At 36.4% G+C, this 26,966-nt stretch overlaps 3 protein-coding genes across 3 annotated transcripts; 1 reads left to right on the top strand and 2 right to left on the bottom strand.

The window, feature by feature from the left end:
• Nucleotides 1-79: 79 nt before the first annotated feature.
• fam83a (family with sequence similarity 83 member A) lies at nucleotides 80-5,543 on the bottom strand. The gene is made up of 4 exons (XM_065298750.2): nucleotides 4,353-5,543; nucleotides 3,622-3,789; nucleotides 2,694-2,818; nucleotides 80-916 (listed from the first exon to the last, which is right to left on the bottom strand). The coding sequence occupies exons 1-4, from the start codon at nucleotides 4,860-4,862 to the stop codon at nucleotides 475-477; spliced, it is 1,245 nt and encodes a 414-aa protein (XP_065154822.1). The 5' UTR covers nucleotides 4,863-5,543; the 3' UTR covers nucleotides 80-474.
• Nucleotides 5,544-6,865: 1,322 nt separating this feature from the next.
• LOC135789114 (uncharacterized) lies at nucleotides 6,866-13,204 on the bottom strand. The gene is made up of 2 exons (XM_065298753.2): nucleotides 12,055-13,204; nucleotides 6,866-10,058 (listed from the first exon to the last, which is right to left on the bottom strand). The coding sequence occupies exons 1-2, from the start codon at nucleotides 12,987-12,989 to the stop codon at nucleotides 9,290-9,292; spliced, it is 1,704 nt and encodes a 567-aa protein (XP_065154825.1). The 5' UTR covers nucleotides 12,990-13,204; the 3' UTR covers nucleotides 6,866-9,289.
• A 5,413-nt stretch (nucleotides 13,205-18,617) lies between these two features.
• On the top strand, nucleotides 18,618-25,471 carry upk1a (uroplakin 1a). Its single transcript, XM_065298754.2, has 8 exons — nucleotides 18,618-18,741; nucleotides 19,089-19,192; nucleotides 19,292-19,492; nucleotides 20,694-20,768; nucleotides 20,917-21,024; nucleotides 22,206-22,382; nucleotides 22,465-22,548; nucleotides 23,322-25,471. The coding sequence occupies exons 2-8, from the start codon at nucleotides 19,130-19,132 to the stop codon at nucleotides 23,367-23,369; spliced, it is 756 nt and encodes a 251-aa protein (XP_065154826.1). The 5' UTR covers nucleotides 18,618-18,741; nucleotides 19,089-19,129; the 3' UTR covers nucleotides 23,370-25,471.
• The last annotated feature ends 1,495 nt before the right edge of the window (nucleotides 25,472-26,966 follow it).

Raw genomic sequence — 26,966 nt, 5'->3', positions numbered from 1 at the left:
TGTGAATGTACTTTTTTTTACTTTTTCCTAAGCTCCGCATCCCTTTGGTTACTGTTACCTGTTCAGACATAGACATGTTTTCATAAAGTGTAATGCATTGTCAATTTTTATTTGCTGTTTGTCTTAAAATGTAATTGGCAAATTACACAGTAGAATAATGTACAATACATTGTTTAGAATAATGGCTGACAATTATATGTAAAAATAAAAGTTTATACACGGATTATAAAGATTAAGAGAATGTAATGCTGTATACATATATTTGTGAATAATGTAATGTCATCTTAAATCCAAACACAAAGCAAAGACTTACATATTTATAATAGTGGACCACAACAGTAAACCGCTAAAGTCAGTTGGTTAATGATTAGTCAGTAATATGTTTATGGTGGCATACAACAGATATATCATTTTTATGAAGCCTTATTCTTTGCTGTATATTAATGTTAGGTAACCTGTGGGTTGTTTCTAAATCTAGCACCAGTGGAATGTTGGGACTCTGCTTATGGGTTGACCCCTAATGTTATAATCTTTAAACAGTGAAAGCTGAGAAGCAATGGGATGATGAATCGTGTTCCTCCGTGTAAGCCACTGAGATCTTTGTGGTCCGGCTGAAGTGCATGGATAGCTGGTCTGTCTTACCAGCACAGGAGGTGTAGGGAAACTTGGGCTGCTGGGTTTTTGTTGGAGATGATAAGTCGCAGGTCCAATGTTTACAGCAGTGCCTGCTGGGCAGATCGGGCTCTGTGTTTTTGGGCTGTAGGGATCACCAGCACCTGATGTGTGCTGGGAAAAATCTGGCACCGGTTTAGAAGTGGCATAAAGCCGGCGAAACTCCAGGTCAAATGGTTTTACTGCACTGCCTTTAAAAAGCACAGCCAAGCTTTTGTGAACCTGCCAGGAGAGCCAGGTGAAACTATAACGGAGTAGAGTAGTCAAAGAAACTAATATAGAAACAAATGTTGGCACCAAAAAATGTACATTTAAAGGGATAGTTCACCCAAAAATGAAAATTCTGTCATCATTTACTCACTCTCATGTTGTTACAAACCTGTATCATTTCTTTGTTCTGATGAACACAAAGGAAAATATTTTGAGAAATGATGATAGCCAAACCATTTGTGGACCCCATTTACTTCCATAGTATTCTTTTTTCCAATTATGGAAGTGAATGGGGTCCACGAATCGTTTGGTTACAAACATTTCTCAAAATATTTTCCTTTGTGTTTATCAGAACAAATAAATGTATACAGGTTTGTAACAACATGAGAGTGAGTAAATAATGACAGAATTTTCATTTTTGGGTGAACTATCTCTTTAAAGAAAAGACCAATCACTTTTCAGTATAATACAGGTATGTGGTAATACAAAGTGTTTCTTAAATTCAGGATAGAAATATTGGTAACACTTTACAATAAGGTTGTTATAGTAAACTAGTTTCAGTAAATGGTACATTAATTAAAGGGGACATTTCACAAGACTTTTTTAAGATGTCAAATAAACCTTTGGTGTCCGCAGAGTGCAAATGTGAAGTTTTAGCTCAAAATACCATACAGATAATTTATTAGTTATAAGTTAAAATTTTCACTTTGTAGGTGTTTGCAAAAATTGCCATTTTGTGTGTGTCCTTTAAAATGCAAATGAGGTGATCTCTGCACTAAATGACAGTGCTGTGGTTGGATAGTGCAGATTAAGGGACCGTATTATCCCCTTCTGACATCACAAGAGGAGCCAAATTTCAATGAGCTATTTTTTCACATGCTTGCAGAGAATGGTTTACCAAAACTAAGTTACTGCGTTGATCTTTTTCACATTTTCTAGGTTGATAAAAGCACTGGGGACCCAATTATAGCACTTAAACATGGAAAAAGTCAGATTTTATTAGTATGTCTCCTTTCATGTTAACAGTTACTTACAACGCTTGGTTTTATAAATGTAGTGGTAAATGCAGATATTTAATTAATAAAAGATTAATAAATTCTGAATTATTGTTCATTGATATTTCATATTAGCTAATGCATGAAATAATTGCTAACAAATGCAACCTTACTGTAAAGTGTTACCGAGATATTATATCAGTGGAAGATTTTTAAACTTCAAAATAGGATTTTCTCACAACAAGAAGAGATGTAAGAAATGGGTATTTATTACAAAATCTATGTGAAAAGATTTTCAAAGGCCTATTTCCATTTAATTTGATTGAATTATAGAAAATGTAATTATCTACAAACCAGTGCAAAATGGAAAAAAATAGAATAAGAAAATAAGGGAACATATCATAAAAAACTGACTTTTTTCATGTTTATGTGGTACAATTGAGTCCCCAGTGTTTCTAGTGCTTCTATAAAATGTGAAAACAATCAACCCAGTAATTTAGTTTTGGTAAACCATTCTCTGCAAGCATGTGAAAAAAACATGTCATTGAAATTTGGCTCCCCTTGTGATGTCAGAAGGGAATAGTATCGCCCCTTAATCTGCACTATCCAACCACGGCACTGCCATTTAGTGCAGGGATCAGCTCATTTGCATTTAAAAGGACACACCCAAAAACGGCACATTTTTGCTCACACCTACACCTATTTTTGCTAAGTGGCAATTTTAACTTTTTCTAAATGGTATTTTAAGGTAAAAGTTCACATACATACTCTGAAAATGTCCCCTTTAAAGAAAATGAATACACAAAAGTGACATACCTGTATGAGCCGACCAGCACTTGTTTGCAGTCAACAATGATGAATTTCTCTTTAACCTGGCCAGTAAACTTTCTCCCTGATTTGGCACAGTACGTTTGACCCTGAATGCTACGAACTGACATTCGCTGCGTGAAGAGAAGAATGAACGCTTATAATAGGTTCACGTTTTCCACTTTAAACTATTGTTTATAGCTCTGTCTTTACTGTAGGAGTCGTTTACATTCAGTTAACCCTGAAAAGTGAAAAAACTGTGTTTTGGTGCAAACTTGGTAACATCTAGTGATTGTAGATATGGACAATTTGCATCATCAGCAAAAAACAAAACAATTAAAACTTTATAATGTAGGTCGTCAACAACAAATGTGAGTTCACTAATTGTGTGCACACCAAACATTTACAATTTTTGTCATGGTAATAATTTTATTAATTGGTATTATAATTTCTGGTACTCTGCTGGGTTGCCATTTCATGGCCAATTTAAAATCTGAGCAAAAATTGATATCAACAGGTTTAAAGGGATACTTTACCAAAAAATGAAAATAATAAAATGAAAATAATGATATAATTTACTCACTCGAATGTTGTTACAAACCTGTATAAATGTCTTTGTTCTGATGAACACGAAGGAAGATACCTTCCAAACTGATCAGAGGCCCCATTGACTTCCATAGTGTTCTTTGTCCTATGGACGTCAATGGGGCCTCTCATCGGTTTGGTTACAAACATTCCTCAAAATATCTTCCTTTGTGTTCATCAAAACAACGAAAGTAATACAGGTTTGTAACAACATAAGAATGAGTAAATGATGACAGAAATTTCATTTTTGAGTGAACTATCCCTTTAAGACGAGTTAAAGAAAATTGTTTTTTTGGCCCAGCAGAATTATTTACAACTCACTCGCAAAGTGTATTAAAATAGTATAACTTACAGAAAGGTGTGACTTGGAGATTTTTACATTTTCACACATCTCCTCAAACACCTGTAAATTGGTGTGGTCCAGAAGCAGATAGACGGACACACTGCGCTTTCTTGTTGCTTCCAGTACGTCACAGAAAATCTCCACATCAGTAAATGTGTCCATGACTATTGCCAAAACCTGTGATGATTGTGATTTAAGAGTAGAAGTTACATTGCAATACATGTACTTTTAAGATTGTTGGTTAATTAAGATTGCACATTATTTCTTGCATCACACACCTAAGCGGAAAGTTTAATCCAAACTTTATCCAACACCTGTCAGGTGAATTGTTAAAAACTTTACAAAAGGTTGTATTTGTTAACATTAGTAAATGAATTCATATGAACTTTAACATTTAAAAATGAGCAATATAGTTTTTCAGCATTTATTAATCCAATACATTTGTTCATGTTTATTTACATCTATAATTTTTAAAGTTACAATTATTAATTTTGTTTACTGGGACAGTACCCTTTCAAAAAGTACACACTTGCACCTAAAGAGTTCATATTAGTTCCTTAGAGGTAAATATTGGTTCCAACTGTATGGTACTTATAAGGCCCTTTAAAGGGTACTGCCCCAGTGACCATTCTTTAAACACTTTTTCTGATCCCATTTCTGCTTGTTTCTTAGTGAGCATTACATAAACAAGTACATAAAAAGTAACTCATTTGTAGCAGGGTAAATATTCAGATTTTTACCGTAGTAGCTTTCCTGATAAGTTCCCGCAGCAGGTCTTTCAAAGAAGCGGATTTAGCGGACTGGAAAAACACTTCTGTGCTAGGAATGCCTTGCAGATGGTAACTCCAGTCAGCCACCGGCCAGCCAAAGGCAAGAGCGGGCGGATCGCTCTCTGTGGCCGCAGGATTGTACATCAGAGAGGACGCAGATGGAGAACCGGACACCTCTTCATCCCCATCTGCCTCTTCATTGTCAGCGATGGGCTTTATGACGTTGTTTAAGATATAGGCTTTTTCCTCCACTGAAAGAAAGTTGGCTTCGTTCTCCTTGATCAACATTTGTTGGTATCCGGTTAAGCCGTTGTCCAAGAGAGCATCCATGGCCAGACGTGTGCTCTCGTTGTGACTCAAGTCTACAGAAGACACCTGATGGTTTGGTTTTCTCATCTCCTGAACCCTTCGTTTCATCTTCCCGATCACCTTAGACTTTAGGAAACACTGCACAGATAAGCCATTACTTTCAAGGTTCATGTTGACTTAACTTATAAAATTCACTATAGCTACTTTAGCACTATAAACAAATGGGTAAAACCTCATGCACTTTACAAGTGCTTCAGAGTTGTTGCATTAAGCATCATATGTTCACAAATAATCCTATCGTACATCTACTATGCAGGCATCTCACGGTACACTGGGAATTTGTGCACCAATTTGTCAGGTTTTTATGATCAGTGATTTTTAATCGGAATGTCAGTGTAAAACCCTGGGGAAAGTAGTTAGTGGTTTTTCCTCAGACAAAGTATAAAGGAGGGCAGTAATTGGCTCACAAACAGCTTTGGCCCGCAGGCTTAAATGGGTGGGGATGTAAGGTTTGCTAAGTTAATAAGACTGAAGTTCCCGTGTGTTTTACCATTAAAAACAAATAATGTGAATGGCAGGCCATCAGATTCACTGTAGTCACAGTGTGTACCCATGCATCACTCGAGGAAAACATTAAGCCTGATCCTCTCCCTGATAACACACCTGCTTACCTAATCGCCTTGTAAATAGATCACTCATGATATTTAACATTTACTTTAGTTGTTTCACGTTTGTTGATGAGTAGAAATTTACTAAACCACCTATCTATTTGTCTCAAAGACCATACAGAATCATAAATTGCTTCAATGTGGACTTTTTCCTTTCCAGAGAGCTCTTGATGTTTCAGCATTTTGAATAGGAGTGAGGGTGTCAAATGAATTTCATTTTTATAATTTTTTATTTTTTAGTCCTAATTTAAACTTCTCTCAAAAAATAGAAATGAATCAAGCGAAACATGCAAAAAAAATTATATTAAGAACTGAAAGTAAATAACTTTGGCATCTGAATAATAACTTATAAAATGCTTTACTATTTTTTCTGACTTTCTTGTAAAACAGTAAATTCATCGCTAGTGTTTGTATGCAACATGATCTCACGGAAAGTCGTGTTATATTCACGCAAAATTTTGTCCATGGGACAAAATTCAGCTTTTTTATGTGCCTTGAGCACGAATGTCTATTTCGTGTCACTCGCACGTATTTCTATAAGTAGTTTCTCGTTTTTATGTCACGACTTTCTTTTTCGTGTCATTTTATTCATTGTTTTCTCCTTTTTCCCCCCTATTTTTAAATCATTGACGCTTGGGGTTGGAGTTAGATTTGGGGTTTAGTTAGGATGTGTTGGTTTCTACAAGTTTTTCTTCCGCTTTTAAAACTATTCTCACCAGTTGGGGTTTGGGTTAGGATTTCTAAAAATGTAACAGAAAGTGATTTTAATCCCAACCCTAAGTGACAATGGTAAGAAAATAGGAAAAAACTATGAGAAAACAACACATAAAATCATGCCACAGACACAATTTTTTTTATAGAAATCCGTGCGAGTGTCATGAAAAAGAAATATGTGCTCAAGCCGTGAAAAAAGCTGAATTTTGTGTCATGAACACAAATAAATTGATCAAATTTAGCGACTTTGCATGAAATTAGTCTGGTTGTATTCAAGTTCAACCTGAGTCAAGACCAGAGATCGAGTGTTGAGTCCGAGTCAAGATAATACATGGATAAAATCGGAATGTGGACTTTGTCTTGACTCAAAAAAACTTGATCTCTGGTCTTGGTCTTGACTTGGACTCGACTACAACACTGAACAACAACAATTTTTTTTTAGTATTAAAAATATGCTGTGACTAACTTTACTTCATTGATGCACACCGTTTGTAATACAGATTTTAATTCAATCTTAACATTGTGTGCATATTGAAGAGATGTGTGTTTTTACTAAATTTGTCTTACATTTTTTTGCCTTGTTAATGATAAAACAGGCAACAATTGCATAACTACAGTGTAAAAAAAGAATCCAACCTTCTATTTTAAGTTTTGACCTGATAAGTTGACATATAAAAACCAGTTGAAATTCTTTAACTTATTTTTTTGAGTTAAAGTAACATAAAAATATATGTTCATTTGACAAATATGCTACATTTTTTTACAGCAAGAATACAATTCCATAAACTTACATTAAGGAGAAAACAGAATGTCACAGATTTATTTGAAATGAGGTACTGTATATACTGTACAGACTAACAACCATCCAGTAGCAACCACTTAGCAAAACTCAAAAAATCAAGGTACTAAAAAGTTTTTCACTGCGATGCCATATAGAAGAACCATTTAGTCAAAAGTATTTAAAATAACAATTTATTTAGTTTTTTATAGTCTAAAGAACCTTGTTCCTAAAAAATCCTAATAAGAACACATTTGCATCTATATAACAATATCCGCAACCACCAGAGTACCCTAGCAACTGCAGACCAATACTCAGAACACCAAAAGCGACACTAACAGCATCATCTGGGATCTTAACACTGTTTCACACTGATCCATCAAACACCAAAAATCGCTTTAATCTAAATCAGAATGTTGGTGTTTGTTGGGTCAGTGTGAATAATTCCTGTCTTTAATAATATATATTATATTTAATATACATAACTGTGTCCCATAAGAATCTCTTTTAAGTGTGTTTCAGTACACGGTCAGAAAAATGGTCCCGAGTTTCACACGGGTGGTACCCTTTTAAAAAGTACACATTACAAAGATTACATATTAGTTCCTTAAAGTAATACTAATTACCTTGTTGATATATATTAGGACATTTTAGAGGAGTAGCTACTGCCACATGGTGACAACTTGGGACCATTTCTTGGGACCCACACTGTAAAAAAATTATTTGCTGCATGCCTTAAAATTTAACATATCATGAAAATCGGATTTTTCCTATGTTTAAGTGCTATAGTCTTATTATAATAATACCGCTCATTAATCTGCACTATCCAACAATGGCACTCCCATGTAGTGCAGAGATCAACTCATTTGCATTTTAAAGGACACATCCCAAAACGGCACATTTTTCCCACACCTACAAAGTGGCAATTTTAACATGTTATAATAAATTATCGTGTATATGGTATTCTGAGCTAGAACTTCACATATGTAGTCCGGGGACCCCAAAGATTTCTTAAAAAAGTCTTGTCAAATGTCCCCTTTACTTCATTTCAACTTACTATTATTTATCTTGACCAGGGAGGAGTTGTTTTAACTTATAAAATGAAGTTGACTTATTTCAACTTAATTTTATAAGTTAAATCAACTCATCTCTTGTCAAGATAAATAATAGTAAGTTAACATAAACTATATTTGATTAAACTTAAAAATGTAAGGCAGCAAATAATTTTTTTACAGTGCATCTGAGTGTACATTAAATCTGAAACGTCATAAGTTAAGCCTGTAAGACAGAAAATGTATAAGTAGCATTTGCAGGAATTTGGTGTAATAAAAATAATAATCAGTCGTATCAATAACAGCACATGTAAGTATGCTTCATGTATAAGGCCAGGATCAGGATGGCAGTCATGCATGTATGAAAACATGTTTAAAGAGTAATGTTCAACCTTAGTCAAACACAGTGGCAGCCGGTGACTTCTTTTTTCGAGGACACATGATGCGAAGTTCGTCACAACATGTATGTAGCCCGTCATTTGTGTGGTTTGTAATTTCAAAACATGTGTCGAGTGAACCTATGTGCATCATGTGTCTTGTCAAAATGAGTGCCTGCTGCAGACGCGTCTGAAGGGTTTATGATAAAAGAGAAGCTCACGTTTGCCAGATTCTCACATAATCTCATCCATAACCAGAGTTAACTGTTAAGGGAGTGTCTTGCATGTATTTTGTTAACTTGAGCGTCTCTTTTATCATAAACGGTTTTGACGCGTGTGCAGCAGGCACTTATTTTGACAAAACACGTGATGCACATGGTTCACATGACGCAACAAACACATATTTTGAAAACAAGAGCCACACACATGACACTCCGAACACTCATTTTTAATTTGCGCCACTGGTCAAACAGATAAACCCACCAAATGAAACATGATCTTGACAAGCGTGATAAAATATTATATATATATATATATACTTATAAGCAATTTTTAGTCTTAAATAATATTTGAATTTTTACTACACTTTACTATATGGCAGTGTCGAGGCCAAAAATTTTAAACTGACTGGATCTCAAATGTGAAATAGGGTAGACATCAATGCCCTCTCATTACATAATTACATAATTTAAAAAATGCATGCAAATTATGAAGAAATACTTATTTATTTCTGAATGATGCGTGTTTGGGTGATTATTATTTTTTAAGAGATTATTATAATTTATGCATGATTTCTTTGGTTTTTCCATAAAAATGTTTTGTGTCTTTTCTGACTGGGTGGGCCAGGGGTCAAGCTGAGAGGGGCCGGTGCCACCTTGGCCCTTATATAGCCTCGCCACTGCTATATAGTACAGTACTATAGATAAAGTGCCATGTAAAGTGTTTGAAAATACCATTGTATAAGCAATGCAAATACCCAATACCAGGGTACTTTGTGTCGGTGCAAAAGTTACATAGATTTGCATGAATCAGATCTACTCCAGAATACATCTTCATCCAGTAGCTTTGCTGCATATCTAGCAAGAGCGACTTTCTTATGGTTTGGTATGGCTTTATGTATCGTCTCCTTTAGCTTGGGGAAGTCCAAGGTTTCTGGATGGTGGGCAGAAACCAAAAACAAGTTCTGCTTGAGACCCAGTTCCTTCAAGACACCTTCAGCCCATTCCCTGACCTGCTCGATAAACTTTTCCTCAATCAGGTCTGCCATGGTGAGCACCAAATAAACTTCTTTCTTCATTGAGGACAACCGCTGCAGTAACTGTATGATACCCAATTTAAGTCTTAAAGGAGACAACAGTATGTACACATCACACAAAGCAAGCGTAGAAGGTGCAACCTGAGCTTCACTGTAACTGGATGCCAAGGATTGACTATTAAGCCCACTTATCTTTCCGAAGCCAGGAAGATCCACAAGATAGATGTTGGATAACTCAGGATAGAGATATTTCATAGCCACTTTAGTGGTTTCAGTAGCACCAGTCGGGGCAGATTGTTCCTCGTCGTTCTTCTTGCCCAAGAGGACATTGATCAGGCTGGAGGAACCACAGCCTGTCTCACCCAACACACCGATATCCAGGCGGAAGTCATCGAGAGCTCTGAGGATCGCCAGAATCTTGGAGGGATCGTCTGTGACATCTCTAGGATGTGAGAGTCTGGATATCGTATCAAGGTCGTCCTTGTTTATCTTTCCATACTTCAAAGCCGTGGAGACCACAATCCTGCAAAGTAAATGTTGAATTTGATAGATAAATGTGGATGGAGAATAAAAGGGATAAATATGTCTGTGAAATCCAGACTTATAATATATGAGATTAGCTGCATCAAAGTACTTTAATGACAAAAACACGTAATGTGTGTTAATAAGAGGTACAGTACTCAAATTTTCATTTATTATTCTTAAATTGTAAATATAATGAAATACTAAGATTTATGCTTTTATTTACACTACGTTTTATAATTTTGCACAAAAAAACTAGAAGTCGGCTTCCTAACCACTGATTCCAAACTTTGACATGGCCTTATTCTGAAAGTGACGTATTTGCCAATGTATGGTAACCCATACTTGCGCGATTACAGACAGCCCTCTCACATGTCATCAAATTGCTTAGTTGATCTGTCACGTGTGCAGCTTGGACCTTCACGTAACCCTGCTGCGTGCATCAAAAGGTTTTTATGCAGGAAGATGAAGGTAAGTGGTTGCGCAATTGATGTCTTTACCTTTTGAATCGCGCAATTGTGCTCACACCATAGCCTTCCGCGCCTGAGCCCAAGTGGACCGCGCTACAGCCCACCTCTGCAACCCCCTAACCACTGATTTCAATCTTTGACATGGCCTTATTCTGAAAGTGACGTATTTGCCAATGTATGGTAACCCATACTTGGAATGTGACCTCTGCATTTAACCCATCCATTGAATAGTAAACAAACGCACTTCAAGTCGTGAACACACATACACCCGGAGCAGTGGGCAGCCACCCCTGCGGTGCCTGGGGTTAAGGTGCCCTGCTCAAGGGCACCACAGTCGCAACCCGCCAGTTGTGAGCCTCGAACCGGCAACTCTCGGGTTACAAGCCCGACACTATAATTTCACTAAGGGTGCACTCACACTCTCCAAATCAAACTGCCCTTTGGGCACATTTGTCCCCCAAAGCCTGGTTCGTTTGACTAGTGTGATCGCTCTATACCGCGATCTGGTTAACCGCGGCCTGGCCGGGTTGCAGAGGTGTGCTGGAGCACGGTTCACTTGGACTCAGGGCGCCCTCACATTATCTAAACCAAACCAAACCATGCCCCAGTGCGATAGTCCCCCCTCCCTATTCCCCCAGATGCACGCTCTCACACTGTACCTTTATCAATCCGAGCCCAGGCGCGCTTTCGTCATGAAGATGCTATTGTTTTGCAAAAAAGCAAAAATTTTGAATTGACGTCTTTACCTTTTGATTTGCGCTCAGACGCGACTGCACTCACACCATAGCCTTCCAAGCCTGAGCCCAAGTGAACCGCGCTCCAGCTCACCTCTGCAACCCGGCTGGGGCGCGATTAACCAATCCGTGCCTGGGCGCAGTACCGAGCGATCACACTAGTCAAACGAACCAGGCTTTGGGGTTCAAGCGCGCCCGAACGCAATTTGGTTTGAATAGTGTGAGTGCACCCTCAGGCGCAGTGTGATCGGTAATCATGCCAGAGCGCATTTTAAAAGGAGAGACGTCAATTGCGCGACCACTCACCTTCATTTGCCTTCGTTAAAACCTTCTGATGTGCACAGCAGGGTCACAGGTGAATGTCTATGCTGCACACGCGACAGTTCAACTAAGCAATATGATAGGCATGTGAGAGGGCTGTGTGTCATCGTGCACCAAACGACTCTAAATAAAAAACACACACTTAACATTACGATAGGTTCCAGTGTCAACCGAGTGCTTTACTTCCTGCTTTGTTCAAAACGATCGCATTCTAATGACGAAAGCAGCGCCTGGGCTCGGATCGATAAAAGTACAGTGCGAGTGCGTGCTTTTGGGGGAGTAGAGGACATATGGGCCGGGGCATGGTTTGGTTCGGATAATGTGAGTGCACCCTAAATGTTCTTTACATTATGTAAGATGATTTTACACTTTTAAAAATATAAAATTGATTTGTTAAAAACCCATTTTTCAGTAATAGTAATGAACTCTGTATCCTGACCATATTACAGGTATACACAAGAAATAGACTCACTGTGGGTCAGCCGCTATGAATTTAGGAGTCCAAAGCTCTTTCGTGATCGCCACCAAGAACTGACTAAAAGCCGTCTTCTGCAGATCAGGCAGGGCTTTAGCGAACACCTCACCAATATCCTTCATCTCCAGCAACTTCACTGCATCTGAAGGAATCTGAAGGTTTTGATCTTTTAATTTCAACGTCTCTCCAAATGTTTCTTTTTCCCTTTTTTGCAACTCCAGTTTGCGAGCTCTCGTTCGCTCCCAGGCGCAGGTCAAGCACGGCCCGGAGGGTTTCTCATCGACCACATCCCACACCTGCTGGGCTTTCACCAGATAGAAAGGCTTATTTCTATCGCGCAGCTCTATCCTGAGCCACGTGTGGTCTTCCCTGCGCTCTTCTGTCGTGAGGGCCACCAGAACATCAAAGTTTGTCGAGTCGTACAGCTGGCTTTTCGTATTGATAATACAATTGGAAATCGGATGGCCGTGTACTGTCTTGACACGAACATTGGGAATTTGACTGTGCGAAACCATCGAGTCAAAATAAGAAACACCCCACCCCATACACTCAGCTTTTTCTGCTATCCTCACACGCTTTTTCTTACTGTCTTGACGTTTAGCATCTTCATCATTTGCTTCTTCATCTTCTTCATCTGCATTATCTTCCTCATCATCATCGTCATCATCCTCCTCCTCCTCATCGTCTTCTTCACTCTCCTCATTTTCGTCATTCTCCTCTTCCATTTTCTGGTTTTGGTCCAGACCACAGACCATAGAACAGAGCTGTGCGTTGGCTTCGGGGGTTCCTCCAGTCACAGATATATCTAAAGGGAATCGCTCAAAGAGTTGCATAGCCAACAGCAGCCTTTCTTCGATCCCAGGGTTCATGAGTGTGAACCTCCACGGGGCCAGTAAACCCCTAATGTTCTCTTTAGACAGCTTTCCATCCATTCTGAACAAGCAACACGTTGCCGATATAGTGATAGCAGTATAACTTTATATCTAATGCAGTATAACACAGCAGTCAACTCTCACCTGTAATTTACAGGTAAAGGAGCTCCAAAACGACGTCTTCATGCTTAAATACCCCTACATGAAGCTAACGACAGAACAGTCAGCTGCACTAAGTCAACAAATTGCTTGTTTAAGATGACACTGTAAACATTTATATAAGGGCGTTATTGTTTGTTAAAGAGCCATGTTCACCTAAATGAACTTATTTACTTCAACAGTTTGTCCAAATGACTTGTGACATTTCCCACCAAGACAAGTCTCCACATAACAATAGCTTTTAGGACCGAACACATGGACCAAAGTTTTAGGACAGCCAGAATTCACTTCAGTTGTACTCTCTGTAGCTTATAGCTCTTTACCATCAAAATAACATTTATTTTAATACATAACCCGGATGCTGCAAATCATTTTGACAGGTACAGTTAGATTTTACACAAAGATTAAATATAAATATGTCTTTTAATAACATATATGACTTTATAATTACAAATAATTAAACCAAATAGTTCTTGACATTTGAACGTCCTGTCTTCTCTTAAAACCGAGAGTAAACAGGGTTTCCTTGGAGAAGGTCTGCATTAATTAAAAATGAGCAAATAAAATAATTCAAATCAATATTTATTGTACCTTAACTTACTTACGAGGTAAATAGCCGTGTATTAAGAGGGTTATGTATAGGCAGCCGGTTGTTATCGTGAAATAAGCCAGTTCAGTGTGATACAACCTGCTGCCTATTATCCCTTACTTAACTAAACCATGTCTGTGAAACTGAGCCAAAGTGTTTTAAGCCAGGATTAGGCCTTAGTTAAGTTGTCAGGTTTCAACATCTTTTATAAACATGCCATAAAAAATATGTTAGTGGTGTGTATCCTAAGACAAATTAATGTCATTGGCTTATTTTAAGATCTGTCGGTGCAAGTTATTTTCAGTTGAGACAGCTCAAAGACGTGTTTTAGTCTAGGACTAGCCTTAAGCACTGTATGTGAAACCGGGGGTTTAAGTTATAATTTATCTTAATTTTTTAGGCGTTACCAGGGACGTCACTAGGATTGGAAGACAGGGGGGGCTCAGCCCACAGAGTATTTGTAACTTGTGTTTGCAAAATTTTTGCACTAACATCTGAGCTACAATTATGTCAACAACCAGTCAAGAAACCAAGATGTTAACAAGTAAAACATGACAGACATATCCTCCTCTTCCATTTCTACTCTGTTAAATAAAAGTTACTGTAATGTTAGCTTTTAGACACATCAAAGCTGCATGGGGGAATTTAGGCCAGACTTTGCTCCTGATTAGTTATTCTATAAGCAATGACTTAAATGCTATCTGCAAATTGGTCACATGAAACACCCAAAATGTCCATAAACAGAGGTCAGACAGCTAAAAAGTTGGTAAGTTAAACAAATGAGAAAAAGCAGTACAAGAAATAGAAAAAAATTGGCATCACTGCATACTTTACCAGGTAAGCTATTGACCAGGGCTCTCAAGTTTTGAAGACAGGCAAGAGTGACACCCCTCCAAATACCCCCCCACCACCACCCCAAATATTATTTAACTATTAGGTTGTATACTACTAACCTTATTGCAATCCACTATTCCATTGTATTCCCTGTGTGTCAAATATGGGACTAATTTTCATTTGGGAATGGAGATTTTTTTACAATGAAGACTTCCTGATTCATTATTCACTGTGTAAATACACGTACACATTTCCAGTACAAACACATCATTTTACTGTTTGCATTTCTATGCTCACATAGAAACCTTAGCCAAGGATTTTTTTTGACAAAATAAACTTTTAACCAGAAAATAAGATAAATGTGTGTGTTCACATAAATGTAAACATAAACCGGATTTGCTAATCTTATAGGTTAATATTATTAGTTGATCTGGAAATTATACAGATCTAAAATTTAGAAAAGGGGACTGACCAACAAGTGATCTACCTTAATACTGAGTTGTCAAGATGCATTATGATGTGGTTTTCAGGACAGGGTTTAGATTAAGCCAGGACAAGGCCTTAGTTATATTAGGATGTTTATGTAGTTTTTACAAGCACAAAAATAGTACAGGTGTGCATCTTGAGACAAAACAACGTGACTGATGTATTTTAAGATATGTTAGTGCAAGCTACTTTTAGTTAAGAACTAAAACTCAAACAGGCATTTTAGTCTTGAACAAGACTTAAGCCCTGTTTGGGAAACAGCCCCTATGTCTATACTGTAGGTCAGGGGTCTCCAACCTTTTTATAAGCAAGGGCTACCACAATGGATAAAACAATCTGGATGGGTACTTACTACTTTCTGATATAGTTTAATCAAAACGTTTTTCTTTTACTTGTTGTTTTATTTTACTTTACTTGTTGATATGTTTTAGTATTGTTTAAAATGTTAAGATAGGTAAACCAAGCCAAGCTAATATTAAAAATACCATGTTGAACCCTCAAAAACTTACTAGGAATACACAATGCCAAAGACAAATACACAGGTGCCTTACACTTTTTAAAAGGAAGGAGTTCAAATGTTAAAATATTAATATTTTAAATGAAATGAAACAAACATATTTAATAAGCTATAATTTAATTATAGTATTAGATTTTAAAAAAGTTATTTTACTGCAAATATAAGGTGAAATGCCCATTAAAAGCTCAATTTGCACGTTTGATCCAGTTTTTCCACAAAAAAAACTAGTTTTATAAAAGGATACACTTCACAATCACCTGGTGTTTCGCTGCATGAAATGATCTGCCTGATGCGTTCAGTACAACAACTGTACATAATGCAATGCATCACGCCAGCACATGACTTTAAAACCTGTTACGTTAATAAGCAATATATAGACGCGTGCTTTTACTGGTGACTGACCTGCTCCCTTCCTGGAGAATATTTCTGTGATTGATTTTTGCAGCATCTCGCTGCGTCTGTCTCTCTCTCTCTTTCACATGTCAACCTGAGATGACTGCACGGCGGGTCAGAACAGCCGCCAGGTCAACATGGCCAGTCCGCCCTGCACACACCTTGTACTACTGATGTTCGCTCTGCTCGGCCCCCTGCGGGTTGATAAACGCGCTAAATCCATGCTGCTGACTCAGATCAGGGGAGGAGACGAAACTTGACGCAGCATGCCGCCTTTCATTGGTTGTTGCGTTAAATCTTACCCAGATACAATAGTGCTATTTTCTGATTGGCTATTGTGTAGCCTATTTCTTTTTTTTTTGATTGGCTGATAAGTGGCAGGCTCTAGGGGATACGCGCTTGATTCCTGCCGGTTTCCATAGTGAGAGCGGCGCGACCAGATAACTTTTGTGCGCTACGGCATATATTAAATATATTATAAATAGTTTTTCTGCGTGAGAAATACAATGTGTGGCGGGAGTGCGTGACAAAAGACCGAAATGAGTGACTGTCACGCTCAATGCGTGACACTTGAGAGCCCTGTCATTTAGGGGGGCTTAGGAACATTTTGGGGTAGCTTCAGCCCCCCTAAAATAGGCCTAACGACGTCCCTGGGCGTTACCAATTGAAGTACGTTTTTACGTAGAGCAGCTTTCCCTTTTTACATTCATAAGCATAATATCATACTTTTTACTTCACAACATTTCATAAATATCAAATGTAAAACAGCAACTTAAATTTAAGTACATTAAAAATCTAGAAAGTTTTTACTTTTACTTAAGTAAAGTGTCTACTTTTAATTTAGTAAATAAAAAATATAGGTATTAAATGAAATGGAATAAATTAAATTAGGCATCAAACAAAGATGCATAAATAGGCTAATAATAAACATTAAATCATAATTTAAAAAATGAAAAGCATTAGGTTTCCACATTAAAATATATTCAGTAAAATGCATGTTAACAAGTGATTGTTTTAAAACCTTTTTTACTTTTTTGATATCAATTTAAATCTAAACTTAAGTCATTCTTCTTTAACAAAGCATTCACATAAAACGTCCAATAAATGTACTTATCCCGCAATAGTTAGTTTGTCTAGAACAAAGCATTCACATAACTCATCTGGGTTACATTATTACTCCGCTCACTAGTATGGATTCATCTTAGTTGCTGTACTTTGCTACTTTGTTGTCCTATGGTTTATCTGTTTTCTCTTGGTGTTATGTAAAGCTGCTTTAGAACAATTGTATAAAAGCACTATATAAAAAACTGAATTGAAAGATTTGAAATGTAGTGAAGTAAAAGTTTTCTAAAGAAAAACACTCTGATCAAGTATAGATACTTGAAAAAACATGTTTGAACCATGGTTACTATAGTATAATCATGGTTTTGCCATTGGTAATTAATCATGGTTACTTCTAAAACCATGACACATGGTAAATAGTCATCAGGTTTACTTGGCGGTTGCTAGGTGGTTGTTTACTGGCCCAAGTCAAAAAGCCAACGCCCAAATGTTATTATTCTGGTCACTTACTTTCTTCCTTTAATAACAATCCTCAATTTATTAACTTCTCTAATCACACAAAAAATCAAGTCTATCAACAAAGAAAAGTAACATCACTACTCAATGATCTGCTCATACCACAAATAGGAAAATTTAATATATTAAAGGGATACTCATTTTAATATGCTCATTTCCAAGCTCGAGTTAAATATTTGATTTTTACCGTTTTGGAATCCTCTGGGTCTGGCGGTACCACTTTTAGCATAGCTTAGCATAATTAATTGAATCTGATTAGACCATTAGCATCGCGCAAAAAATAACCAAAGAGTTTTGATATTTTTCCTATTTAAAACTTGACTCTTACATTACAGTATGTACTAAGATATTACACAGCGCCTGAAAATAGTCCCCTTGGTAATTTTTAATAGCAGGGGACTATTTTTGGCTGCTGCGTAATATCATTGCACCTCTTAACGTCATATTACAGCAACAAAGTCCTTGATTATTACGCCAAAATGAGAGTATAGTTCCTGGCCATATCTGCCTAGAAAATCGCAACTTTTAATTTTCCGTCGGTCTTGGTACACGATGTTACTACAGAAGAGTCAAGTTTTAAATAGTAAAAATATCAAAACTCTTTTTAGCTGCTTTAGATGCTAATGGTCTAATCAGATTCAATGGATTATGCTAAGCTATGCTAAAAGTGGTAGCGCCAAACCCAGAGATCAACTGAATGGATTCCAAAACGGTAAATATCAAATGTTAAACTCTAGGGGAGCTGGAAAATTAGCATATTTTCAAAAAAAGTGCAGTGTCCCTTTAAAAATAGGGTTGGGGGTTCAAAACAAACCTTTAAGCCTGAATATGAGCGATAATAATACTGATGTGCAACTAATAGAGAAGATGATCTGATGATATGAACGTACATTATTTCTGATATGTATCAGATCAAAGGATTGCAGATCCAGCAGAGGTCAGCATTTCCTACAAGAGTAACAATGGCAATTCAGCTGTTTGTTTTTCAATGTAAACAGTCAGTGTTTCCACCAACATAAGACACTCCTCGATTCATAGTAATAAAATGCTGTTTGATATAACTAAAGGCTCCCGGACAAAAAAAAACACAGGAGTGCGATTGGACTGGTTGCCCATCCCAGTTTATGAAATCTCTTTTAAAACAAAATCAGGAATGACAAACAGGTGTGACGTCACGATAGTGTCCACAAAACTAAATGAAGCCAGTCGTAGAAAGTAGGTAGAGGATAAACAGGTGTAATCTCAGACTGGAACAGGTGGGTCCCTTACCACTTTACTTTCTCGATTTTTATGACTTTATTACACCACTAATGTGTATTTATGTGTACTTATTTTCTGACATTTCTGTCTTATAAACATTAACTTTTCCTACTATATGAAATACTTTTTTTATGATAATTCTTCTGACATTTTTGTTCAATAAAATTATTAATGGGAAAAATTTTAACTTAATTCTGACTTAAGTCTGCGGTAAATTTTGTATGAATTGACAGTAAAAAAGCAAATATAATTAATTCAATAACGATAAGAAATCTTTTATACATATTAAGTCTTTCTGCTTGTAATAAATGTCTAATCTCACTATAACTTAATGTCTATTCAGGAAAGTTTTTTAAGGGCCAGACATACAGACAAACAACAGCCATGGTGTCAAAAGGCCTTGGGTGTTTAATGGGTACAGTTGTTGTCTGTAACATATTTGCAGCAGTAAGTCAAAAACGAAGTAAAATAAAATGAAATAGCTTTTTCACAAAGATTTAAATCTTAGTATTTGATGTGGTTATGTTTTTACCTCACTCTCTCTAGGCGGCAAGCCTGGCTTTGATGGCAGTTGGCATTTGGGTAGTAGTCGATCCATATAAACTCTACCCCATATCTGCTGGTTCGGGGAAAACTGACATCTTTGCGGCCGCCTGGATTGCCATCTTTACGGGCTTTGCCTTTTTCGTCACATGCTTGTTTGGCATCTTCGCTGCGTTGAAACGCAGCCGGGGTCTCATGCTGACGGTGAGTTTGGATGCTGGAGGACGATGATGAAGATCTGCCAGAAAAAGCCAGAATTTAGATGTCATCGCATTAGATAACAAATATCAACCGAGTGGCATCTGCAAACATGTAGCTCTTGAATTTCTCAACAAATTAGATGATTTAAGATTACTTTTAACCAATGGATGCAGTGATTTATGTGAGATTTATACATCAATTAAAACAGAAAAAAATGGGTTTTCCATTGATGTTTGGTTTGTTAGGACAACATTTGGCCGAGATGCAACTATTTGAAAATCTGAGGGTGCAAAATGGTTAAATATTGAGAAAATCGCCTTTAACTCGTTCACCGCCAGCATTTAAAAAAAAAAGTTGCCAGCCAACGCCAGCGTTTTTCATGATTTTCACCAAAGTTTAATGCCTTCCAGAAAATGTTCTTCTTTAAATATATAAACATACAATATACCAAATGAAATAACAGACCCTCTGCTTTCAAACAAAAAAAACCGTTTCATCCTACCTTTAGTGGTTCTTTTGTAATCAGCTTTTGAATATGGGTAGGTTTCTGCAAAAACACCACATTTTGAGCAAAAAGCAGAGATAATTCAATTTTTGTGACGGACTTTTCATAGAGATCCCATTCAGAGTGATGTTTAAAACAGACACGGACATGCAGCCGCTTGCCAAAGGACAATACTTCCGGGTTTAAAAAGTTGCGGAAGGGCGCCACCTGGTGGTTAATAGCGGTATTGCGGAAAGACGGAAAATCTCGTCTTTGGCGGGGAAGCGTTTTCTCTTAATGGTGGGGAAAGAGTTAAAGTTGTCCAAATGAAGTCCTTAGCAACACATATTACTAATGATCAATATATTTAAAATAGGAAATGTTCATAATATCTTTATGAAAGATATCTTTATTTATAATTTTTGGTATAAAAAAGATCATTTTGACTCATAAAATGTATTGTTGGCTATTGTTACAAATATACCTGTGCAACTTATGACTTATAACAAAATATTTTGTCTATATTAAAAACAATATATCTGTTGCTCTATCATTTAAAACTTAATTGAAGTTTTTTGTTTTTTAAAGCAACTTGGTTGATATTTTGTTATCCAATTAAATGACATTCATACTATTATCAAAACAACATTAACTTCAAAGGAATCACATAATTTATTTTACAATAAGTTTTACTAACCATCTATTGTCATTTCTTCACAGTACATTATCGTAATGTTTATCATCTTTATTTTTGAATGTGCGTCGGCCATCACAGCAGTAACCAACCGTGATTACGTAAGTACTGCTACTCCACCTCTCTAAGCTGTAACACAAATATACCATTAAAGGTTAATTCATCTTAATAATATAAATAAAATAACAGTTTAAATAAAAACGATCAAAAGCGGATCTACCATGTTTAGTTTTCTTTCCCCTTTAACAGTTGGTTGGAAACAGTAACCTTGTAAAGCAACAGATGCTAAGATACTACACAGAGAACAGCACGCAAGGGATGCAGATTACAGACACATGGAACAAAGTTATGCAAGATGTAAGCAAAAAAATCTACAATCTATAACTTGTTTAGACGAACACTAGCAGGCACATTACAAACCATCTGGGTGACTAAAGTTAACAGAGACGCACACTTGGATTACTTTCAACATGTCACGCCACGTTTTTCTGTCAGCATATCAGCTGCAATGGCATCCTCTTTATAAATGCAGGACATGTAGCATCAACTGCTATGAAAGATTAATAGCATTCACTATCAGAAAAAAGGTTAAAATCTGTACCCCGGCTGTCACTGGGATTGTACCCTTTCAAACAGTACAGCTTTGAACCTCAAGAGTTCATATAGGGTATCTCTAAGGTACATATTGGTATACATGGTCTGTACCTAATGATACATATTAGGACCTTTTTAAAGGGTATTGGGGTATATATTTTGACATTTCTTGCCAACACTGTATTGTTGTTCATGTGACTTACCTAAATACACAAAAAACATGTAACAGGTTCACTGCAAACATGACTTTCTTACTTAGTATTTATGTCTTGTTTTCAGTACAAATATCAAAAAATTCTTAAATCAAGATGCATTTTCTTGATAAGCAAAACGGATACACTGTAAAAAATACTTTGCTGCTTTAAAAAAAATTTTTGTTAAATCAACTCAGATTTATAAGTCATGTCAACAGAGATGAGTTGTCACAACTTATAAAATATAGTTGAGAAAAGTCAACTTAATTTTATAAGTTATAACAACTCACCTGTAGTTCTAACAACTCATCTCGAGTCAAGATAAATAATAGTAAGTTGAAATGACTTATAAATCCGAGTTGATTCAATAAAAAATGTTAAGGCAGCAAAGTATTTTTTACAGTGTAGAAAATAAGTCTAGTGTTAAACAAAAAATATTATAAATATTAAAATACTAAGATTTTTTTCTTGAAAATCATTTTTTTGCAGTGTAAGAAACCATGCATTATTGCTGTCATTGTTCAGTAAATTAAGTGCACAGTGTAATGCTTTTTTTATGTTTACACTGTGCAATGAGACAAACAGGAAAATAGAATAAAAAAATAATACCAAAATAATATAATTGTCTGCTTTTATGTGGATAAAAAACATAATTGTCTTATTGAATCGTGCATCAAACAATACATTTCTAATAATAATAATAATTCACATTCATCCAGTAATAAAATTGTTTATCTCTTGCATCTGTAGGTTCAGTGCTGTGGTACAGATGGTCCACAAGATTGGCTAAACTTTCAGTCCGCGTACCAAAACACGTTCGGCACTTCAAACCCCTGGCCTCCAAACTGCTGCAAAAAGTTGAGCAACTCTGAGGTTGCAAATCCAACAAATTGTAGATTGGGCCAGACGACGGATTTGTTCACAAAGGTAATGTGATATAAAACGTCTTTAAATCAGGCGAGTTACAATTTGCAGATTCCTCAATGCAATTCCTCAATGTCTTTTTTAGGGTTGTTTCCAGTACATTGAATCTATGTTAAGTCGCTACGTATGGGTCATAAGCTGGTATGGATTTGCCGTTCTCATGTTTGTGGTAAGTCAGATACTTCAGTTGTTAAAGGGACACTCCACTTTTTTTGAAAATATGCTCATTTTTCAGCTCCCCTAGAGTTAAACATTTGATTTTTACCGTTTTGGAATCCATTTAGCCATTCTTCGGGTCTGGCGGTACCACTTTTAGCATAGCTTAGCATAATCCATTGAATCTGATTAGACCATTAGCATCATGCTGAAAAATTCTTCCTATATAAAATTGGACTCTTCTGTAGTTACATCATGTACTAAGACCGACAGAAAATGAAAAGTTGCGATTTTCTAGGCAGATATGGCTATGAACTATACTCTCATTCCGGCGTAATAATCAAGGACTTTGCTGCTGTAACATGACTGCAGGAGGCGTAATGATATTACGCACTGCCCGAAAATAGTCCCCTTGGTTACTTTCAACCATATCTGCCTAGAAAATCGCAACTTTTAATTTTCTGTCAGTCTTAGTACACAATGTAACTACAGAAGAGTCAAGTTTTATATAGGAAAAATATCCAAACTCTTTGGTTATTTTTTAGCGCGATGCTAACGGTCTAATCAGATTCAATGGATTATGCTAAGCTACGCTAAAAGTGCTAGCGCCAGACCTGGAGATCAGCTGAATGGATTCCAAAACGGTAAAAATCAAATGTCTAGAAAATGAGCATATTTTCAAAAAAGTGGAGTGTCCCTTTAATGTTAAGAATAACACACACAAAAGCAATTCTGTTCAATTTTACCGCATCTTATTCACTCTTTTTATGCACAATTTTGTTTCAGTTTTTTATGTTACTGCTCGCCATGGTCTACTACACACAGCTGGATTAATCTTATGGACTTGTAGTCGCACCAGAGCGGCTTACACTCACATTATTACTCGGAGCAGAAGAAAAGGACCCTGTTTTCAGATTGCATGATGGTAAAATATAAAGTAACACTTTACAATAAGTTCTATGTGTTAAATGCATCATCTAACATAAACGAACAGTGAGTAGTATAGTTTTTCAGCATTTATTCATCTATGTTACTGTAAGATGAACACAAAGGAAAATATTTTAAGGAAAATTTGTAACCAAACCGTTCAAGAGCCCCATTCATTATCATAGTATTTTTTTCTACTATAGAAGTGAATGGGGCCTCTTTCGCTTGCTTATACAGCCTTACGTACCCACTCCATCCCTGCACTCTGTTACCAAGCAACGGCTTATGGTGCCATCTCAAAAAGGGATAAAAATATTATCGCGTACCTTCTCTGGAGCTGTTCCACAACTGTGGAATGACCTGCTGACTGTAGCTGTCTTTAAGAATCAGCCGAGCACCGGTTTTCAGCACGAAAAAAAATGCTAGCTGCTGTATATCCCCCAGTCACATTAGCTACAAGAGACAGAGCGACAGGCTACCATTCATTTTCAATGGGAGTGGCCGTTCGCCAGCGACAAGCGACAAGCTCGCCGCTGAGCGAGTAAGGTGGGGCCAAAATAGACAAGAAGGCTATTTTATACAAATGCTGAGTGTTGCGACAAAGCGACTGCCAATCGGAGTGAAGGGGCGTTGGTCTGTGGCCGAGTCGAAGAAAATAATTCAAGAAAATGCGTATTTCTGCATTTATCTAAGTTTGGCATTTTACCTCATATATTTTGTTACTTTTATCGAGAAATAAATACTTTTAAATCCAAAAACATTGTTCTTGTAACTTACCTCTAAACAATACCTCTAAAGTGACTTTTGATACCGCTTTTAGATACTAGCCAAGGAACGCCCATCAAGCGAGTGCATGTTGCTCGGTGTCGCTCACTTTTGTAGCTAACGTGACTGTAGGGTTATTTGAAAAACGCTGAGCTTCCATTGAAAACAATTGAAAACATGCGCTGGCCGTGGGCGTAAAAGCTTTGGTGTGCACGCCCCCTTAGACTGGATGAGACTATTTCCAGTGCACTTTTGAATTGATGTTTTTGTGTTGCTATAATAGCTTCTATTGTTTACTTAATTTGTAAGTCGCTTTGGACAAAAGCATCTGCTAAATGTAAATGTAATGATGATCGGTTTGGTTACAAACATTCCTTAAAATATCTTCATTTGCATTCATCAGATTAAAGACATATACAGGTTTGTAACAACATGAGAGTAAAAATCAGACAGAATTTTCATTTTTGGATGAATATATCCTTTTAGATAATGTTTTTTATTTTTTTTTAAATCCTAAAATTAACATGAACTATAAGATGAATAAATGCTGTATAGTTCACTGTTAGTTCATGTTAACCAATGCATTAACTAATGTAACAAATACGACCTTATTGTAAAGTGTTACATATTATTAATTCACCTATGGTTATTTATTTCAAAGTCTGGCATTATTGTAAATCTACTAAAATAGCATTACTGTAATTTTTGATTATTATATTCATGCTGCTTTTGTCCTCATAATAACTGGGATTACATTGAATATTTGCTTATTTATAAACGTACGGCATATCACTAGAAGTGATTTATATACTAGTTGTATTTCATAATGTGGATTACCAACCTTTTAAATACCTTGATCCAACAGATGCAAGTTAAAATGGTTTTGGATATAAAAATGTTAAAAACTAACTGTATCACAAGACATGTAATGTTTGAGTCAAGGGTTAATCGACATAGAAATAGAGCTTGACTCAATAAAATGATGGGTTTCATGGGATCATTTAAATAAAGTTATATTAACAATATTGAATCCCTACGAATCAAAGTAGTGTTTTAAATTATTGTATACATGTAGCTTTTCCTTTATGTCGCAGTCTGCACTTCTGTATAATTATTTAAGTTACAGATTTTTATTATTTTTAATGACCAATGAACGAGAAATTTTTGAGATTATTTTTTGCATATTTTGTGACCTCCTTTGTTTCCGTTTATAAATAAAACTGATGTGTGACTGTCGAACACTACTGACTCATGTAGTCACTGGAAACTTTGCACACCAAAACTGTGTCACAGCCCTGCAAAATAAACAATGGTTTAGCAAAACAGGGAGAGCAAGACAAAAGCCTGGCATCTCTCCACACCCTGAACCGCCCATCAAACCGTTATAGCTCATGAAAATGATCTAATGCATGTGAGAGCAGAGAACAGTGAAGGGCATGTTATAGTCTGCATACGTCTGCTTTAATCTTCTACTCAACTGGGAGTGTCGCCTGATACTGTGAATCCGACTGGTTTTGCAGGATATCCAGCCAGGATCACCTCAAACTTCTCTCATATTACTGCCAGCAAAGACAGGTTGCCGCCTCTTTGGGTGTGGCCAGCCCTGTAAAATCAAACAAACTCTATAAAAATATTTTGGTTTAATAGCAAATACAAACAGTAAGCCTGAGCTTCTGCTTCAAGCTCACATTTAAGAATGTTTAGTCAACTAAAATTTTGTTATTTTACATAATGTTAAACAAGATTAATCTTTAAAGGAAAACACCACAGTTTTTTTATATTTTACTATGTTCTTACCTCAACTTAGATGTATTAATACATCCCTATCTTTATTCAATGCGTGCACTTAATCTTTGTACAGCGCGTCGTGAATGTGTTAGCATTTAGCCTAGCCCCATTCATTCCTTAGGATCCAAACAGGGATGAATTTAGAAGCCACCAAACACTTCCATGTTTTCTTTATTTAAAGTTACATGAGTAGTTACACGAGTAAGTATGGTGGCACAAAATAAAACGTGGCGATTTTTACGCGGATACAAATTTGAACTATATTGTATGGCGGAAGAGCACTTCGACCTCAGGCGTTTTAGTTTGTGCCACCATACTTACTCGTGTAACTGCTCATGTAACAAGCGAAACATGTGCTATATGATTTTTACCGCAAAATTGATAATTAAAATGAATAACATTTTCGTTAACTACAATAAAATAAAAGCCTAAATGTTATATAAAAAATAAACATGATAATGGTTACAAAGGTTTTTGCGTCTAACAAATGAGGACCATTTTTATTAATAATATTAATACTAATTACTCCCACTGTATCAGTTTTTATTATAAAGTTGTTCCAAACTAGTATAAATGTCTTCGTTCTGCTGAATTCCAAGGACTATATTTTGAAGAACGCTTGTAACCAAGGAGATCTGGGGCACCATTGACTTACCTAGTAGGAAAAAATAATACTATGAAAGTGAATGGTGCCGCAGATCTGTTTGGTTATTAAAGGATTAGTCCATTTTCTTAAAAAAAAATCCAGATAATTTACTCACCCCCATGTCATCCAAAATGTTGATGTCTTTCTTTGTTCAGTCAAGAATAAATTATGTTTTTGAGGACTCATTTTAATGGACTTTAATGGACCCCAACACTTATTAGTTTTAATGCAGTTTAAAACGATCACAAAAAAGGCATAAGGGTCTTAATCTAGAGAAACGATTGTCATTTTTTCAATAAAAAATA

This window comes from Paramisgurnus dabryanus, chromosome 13, assembly GCF_030506205.2.
Source record: "Paramisgurnus dabryanus chromosome 13, PD_genome_1.1, whole genome shotgun sequence".
NCBI classification, from domain to species: Eukaryota; Metazoa; Chordata; class Actinopteri; order Cypriniformes; family Cobitidae; genus Paramisgurnus; species Paramisgurnus dabryanus.
Note: the sequence above shows the minus strand (reverse complement) of the source record. Positions and strands in the feature narration are given on the sequence as shown.

Coding starts and splice junctions, on each gene's coding strand:
- fam83a (XM_065298750.2), bottom strand. CDS start 4,862: ATGAACCTTGAAAGTAATGGCTTATCTGTGCAGTGTTTCCTAAAGTCT. Junction 3,790..4,352: donor TTATCAGGAAAGCTACTACG/GTAAAAATCTGA, acceptor CAATCATCACAG/GTTTTGGCAATAGTCATGGA. Junction 2,819..3,621: donor TCTCCAAGTCACACCTTTCT/GTAAGTTATACT, acceptor CTCTTCACGCAG/CGAATGTCAGTTCGTAGCAT.
- LOC135789114 (XM_065298753.2), bottom strand. CDS start 12,989: ATGGATGGAAAGCTGTCTAAAGAGAACATTAGGGGTTTACTGGCCCCG. Junction 10,059..12,054: donor TTCATAGCGGCTGACCCACA/GTGAGTCTATTT, acceptor TTTACTTTGCAG/GATTGTGGTCTCCACGGCTT.
- upk1a (XM_065298754.2), top strand. CDS start 19,130: ATGGTGTCAAAAGGCCTTGGGTGTTTAATGGGTACAGTTGTTGTCTGT. Junction 19,493..20,693: donor GCCGGGGTCTCATGCTGACG/GTGAGTTTGGAT, acceptor ATTTCTTCACAG/TACATTATCGTAATGTTTAT. Junction 21,025..22,205: donor GGAACAAAGTTATGCAAGAT/GTAAGCAAAAAA, acceptor TTGCATCTGTAG/GTTCAGTGCTGTGGTACAGA.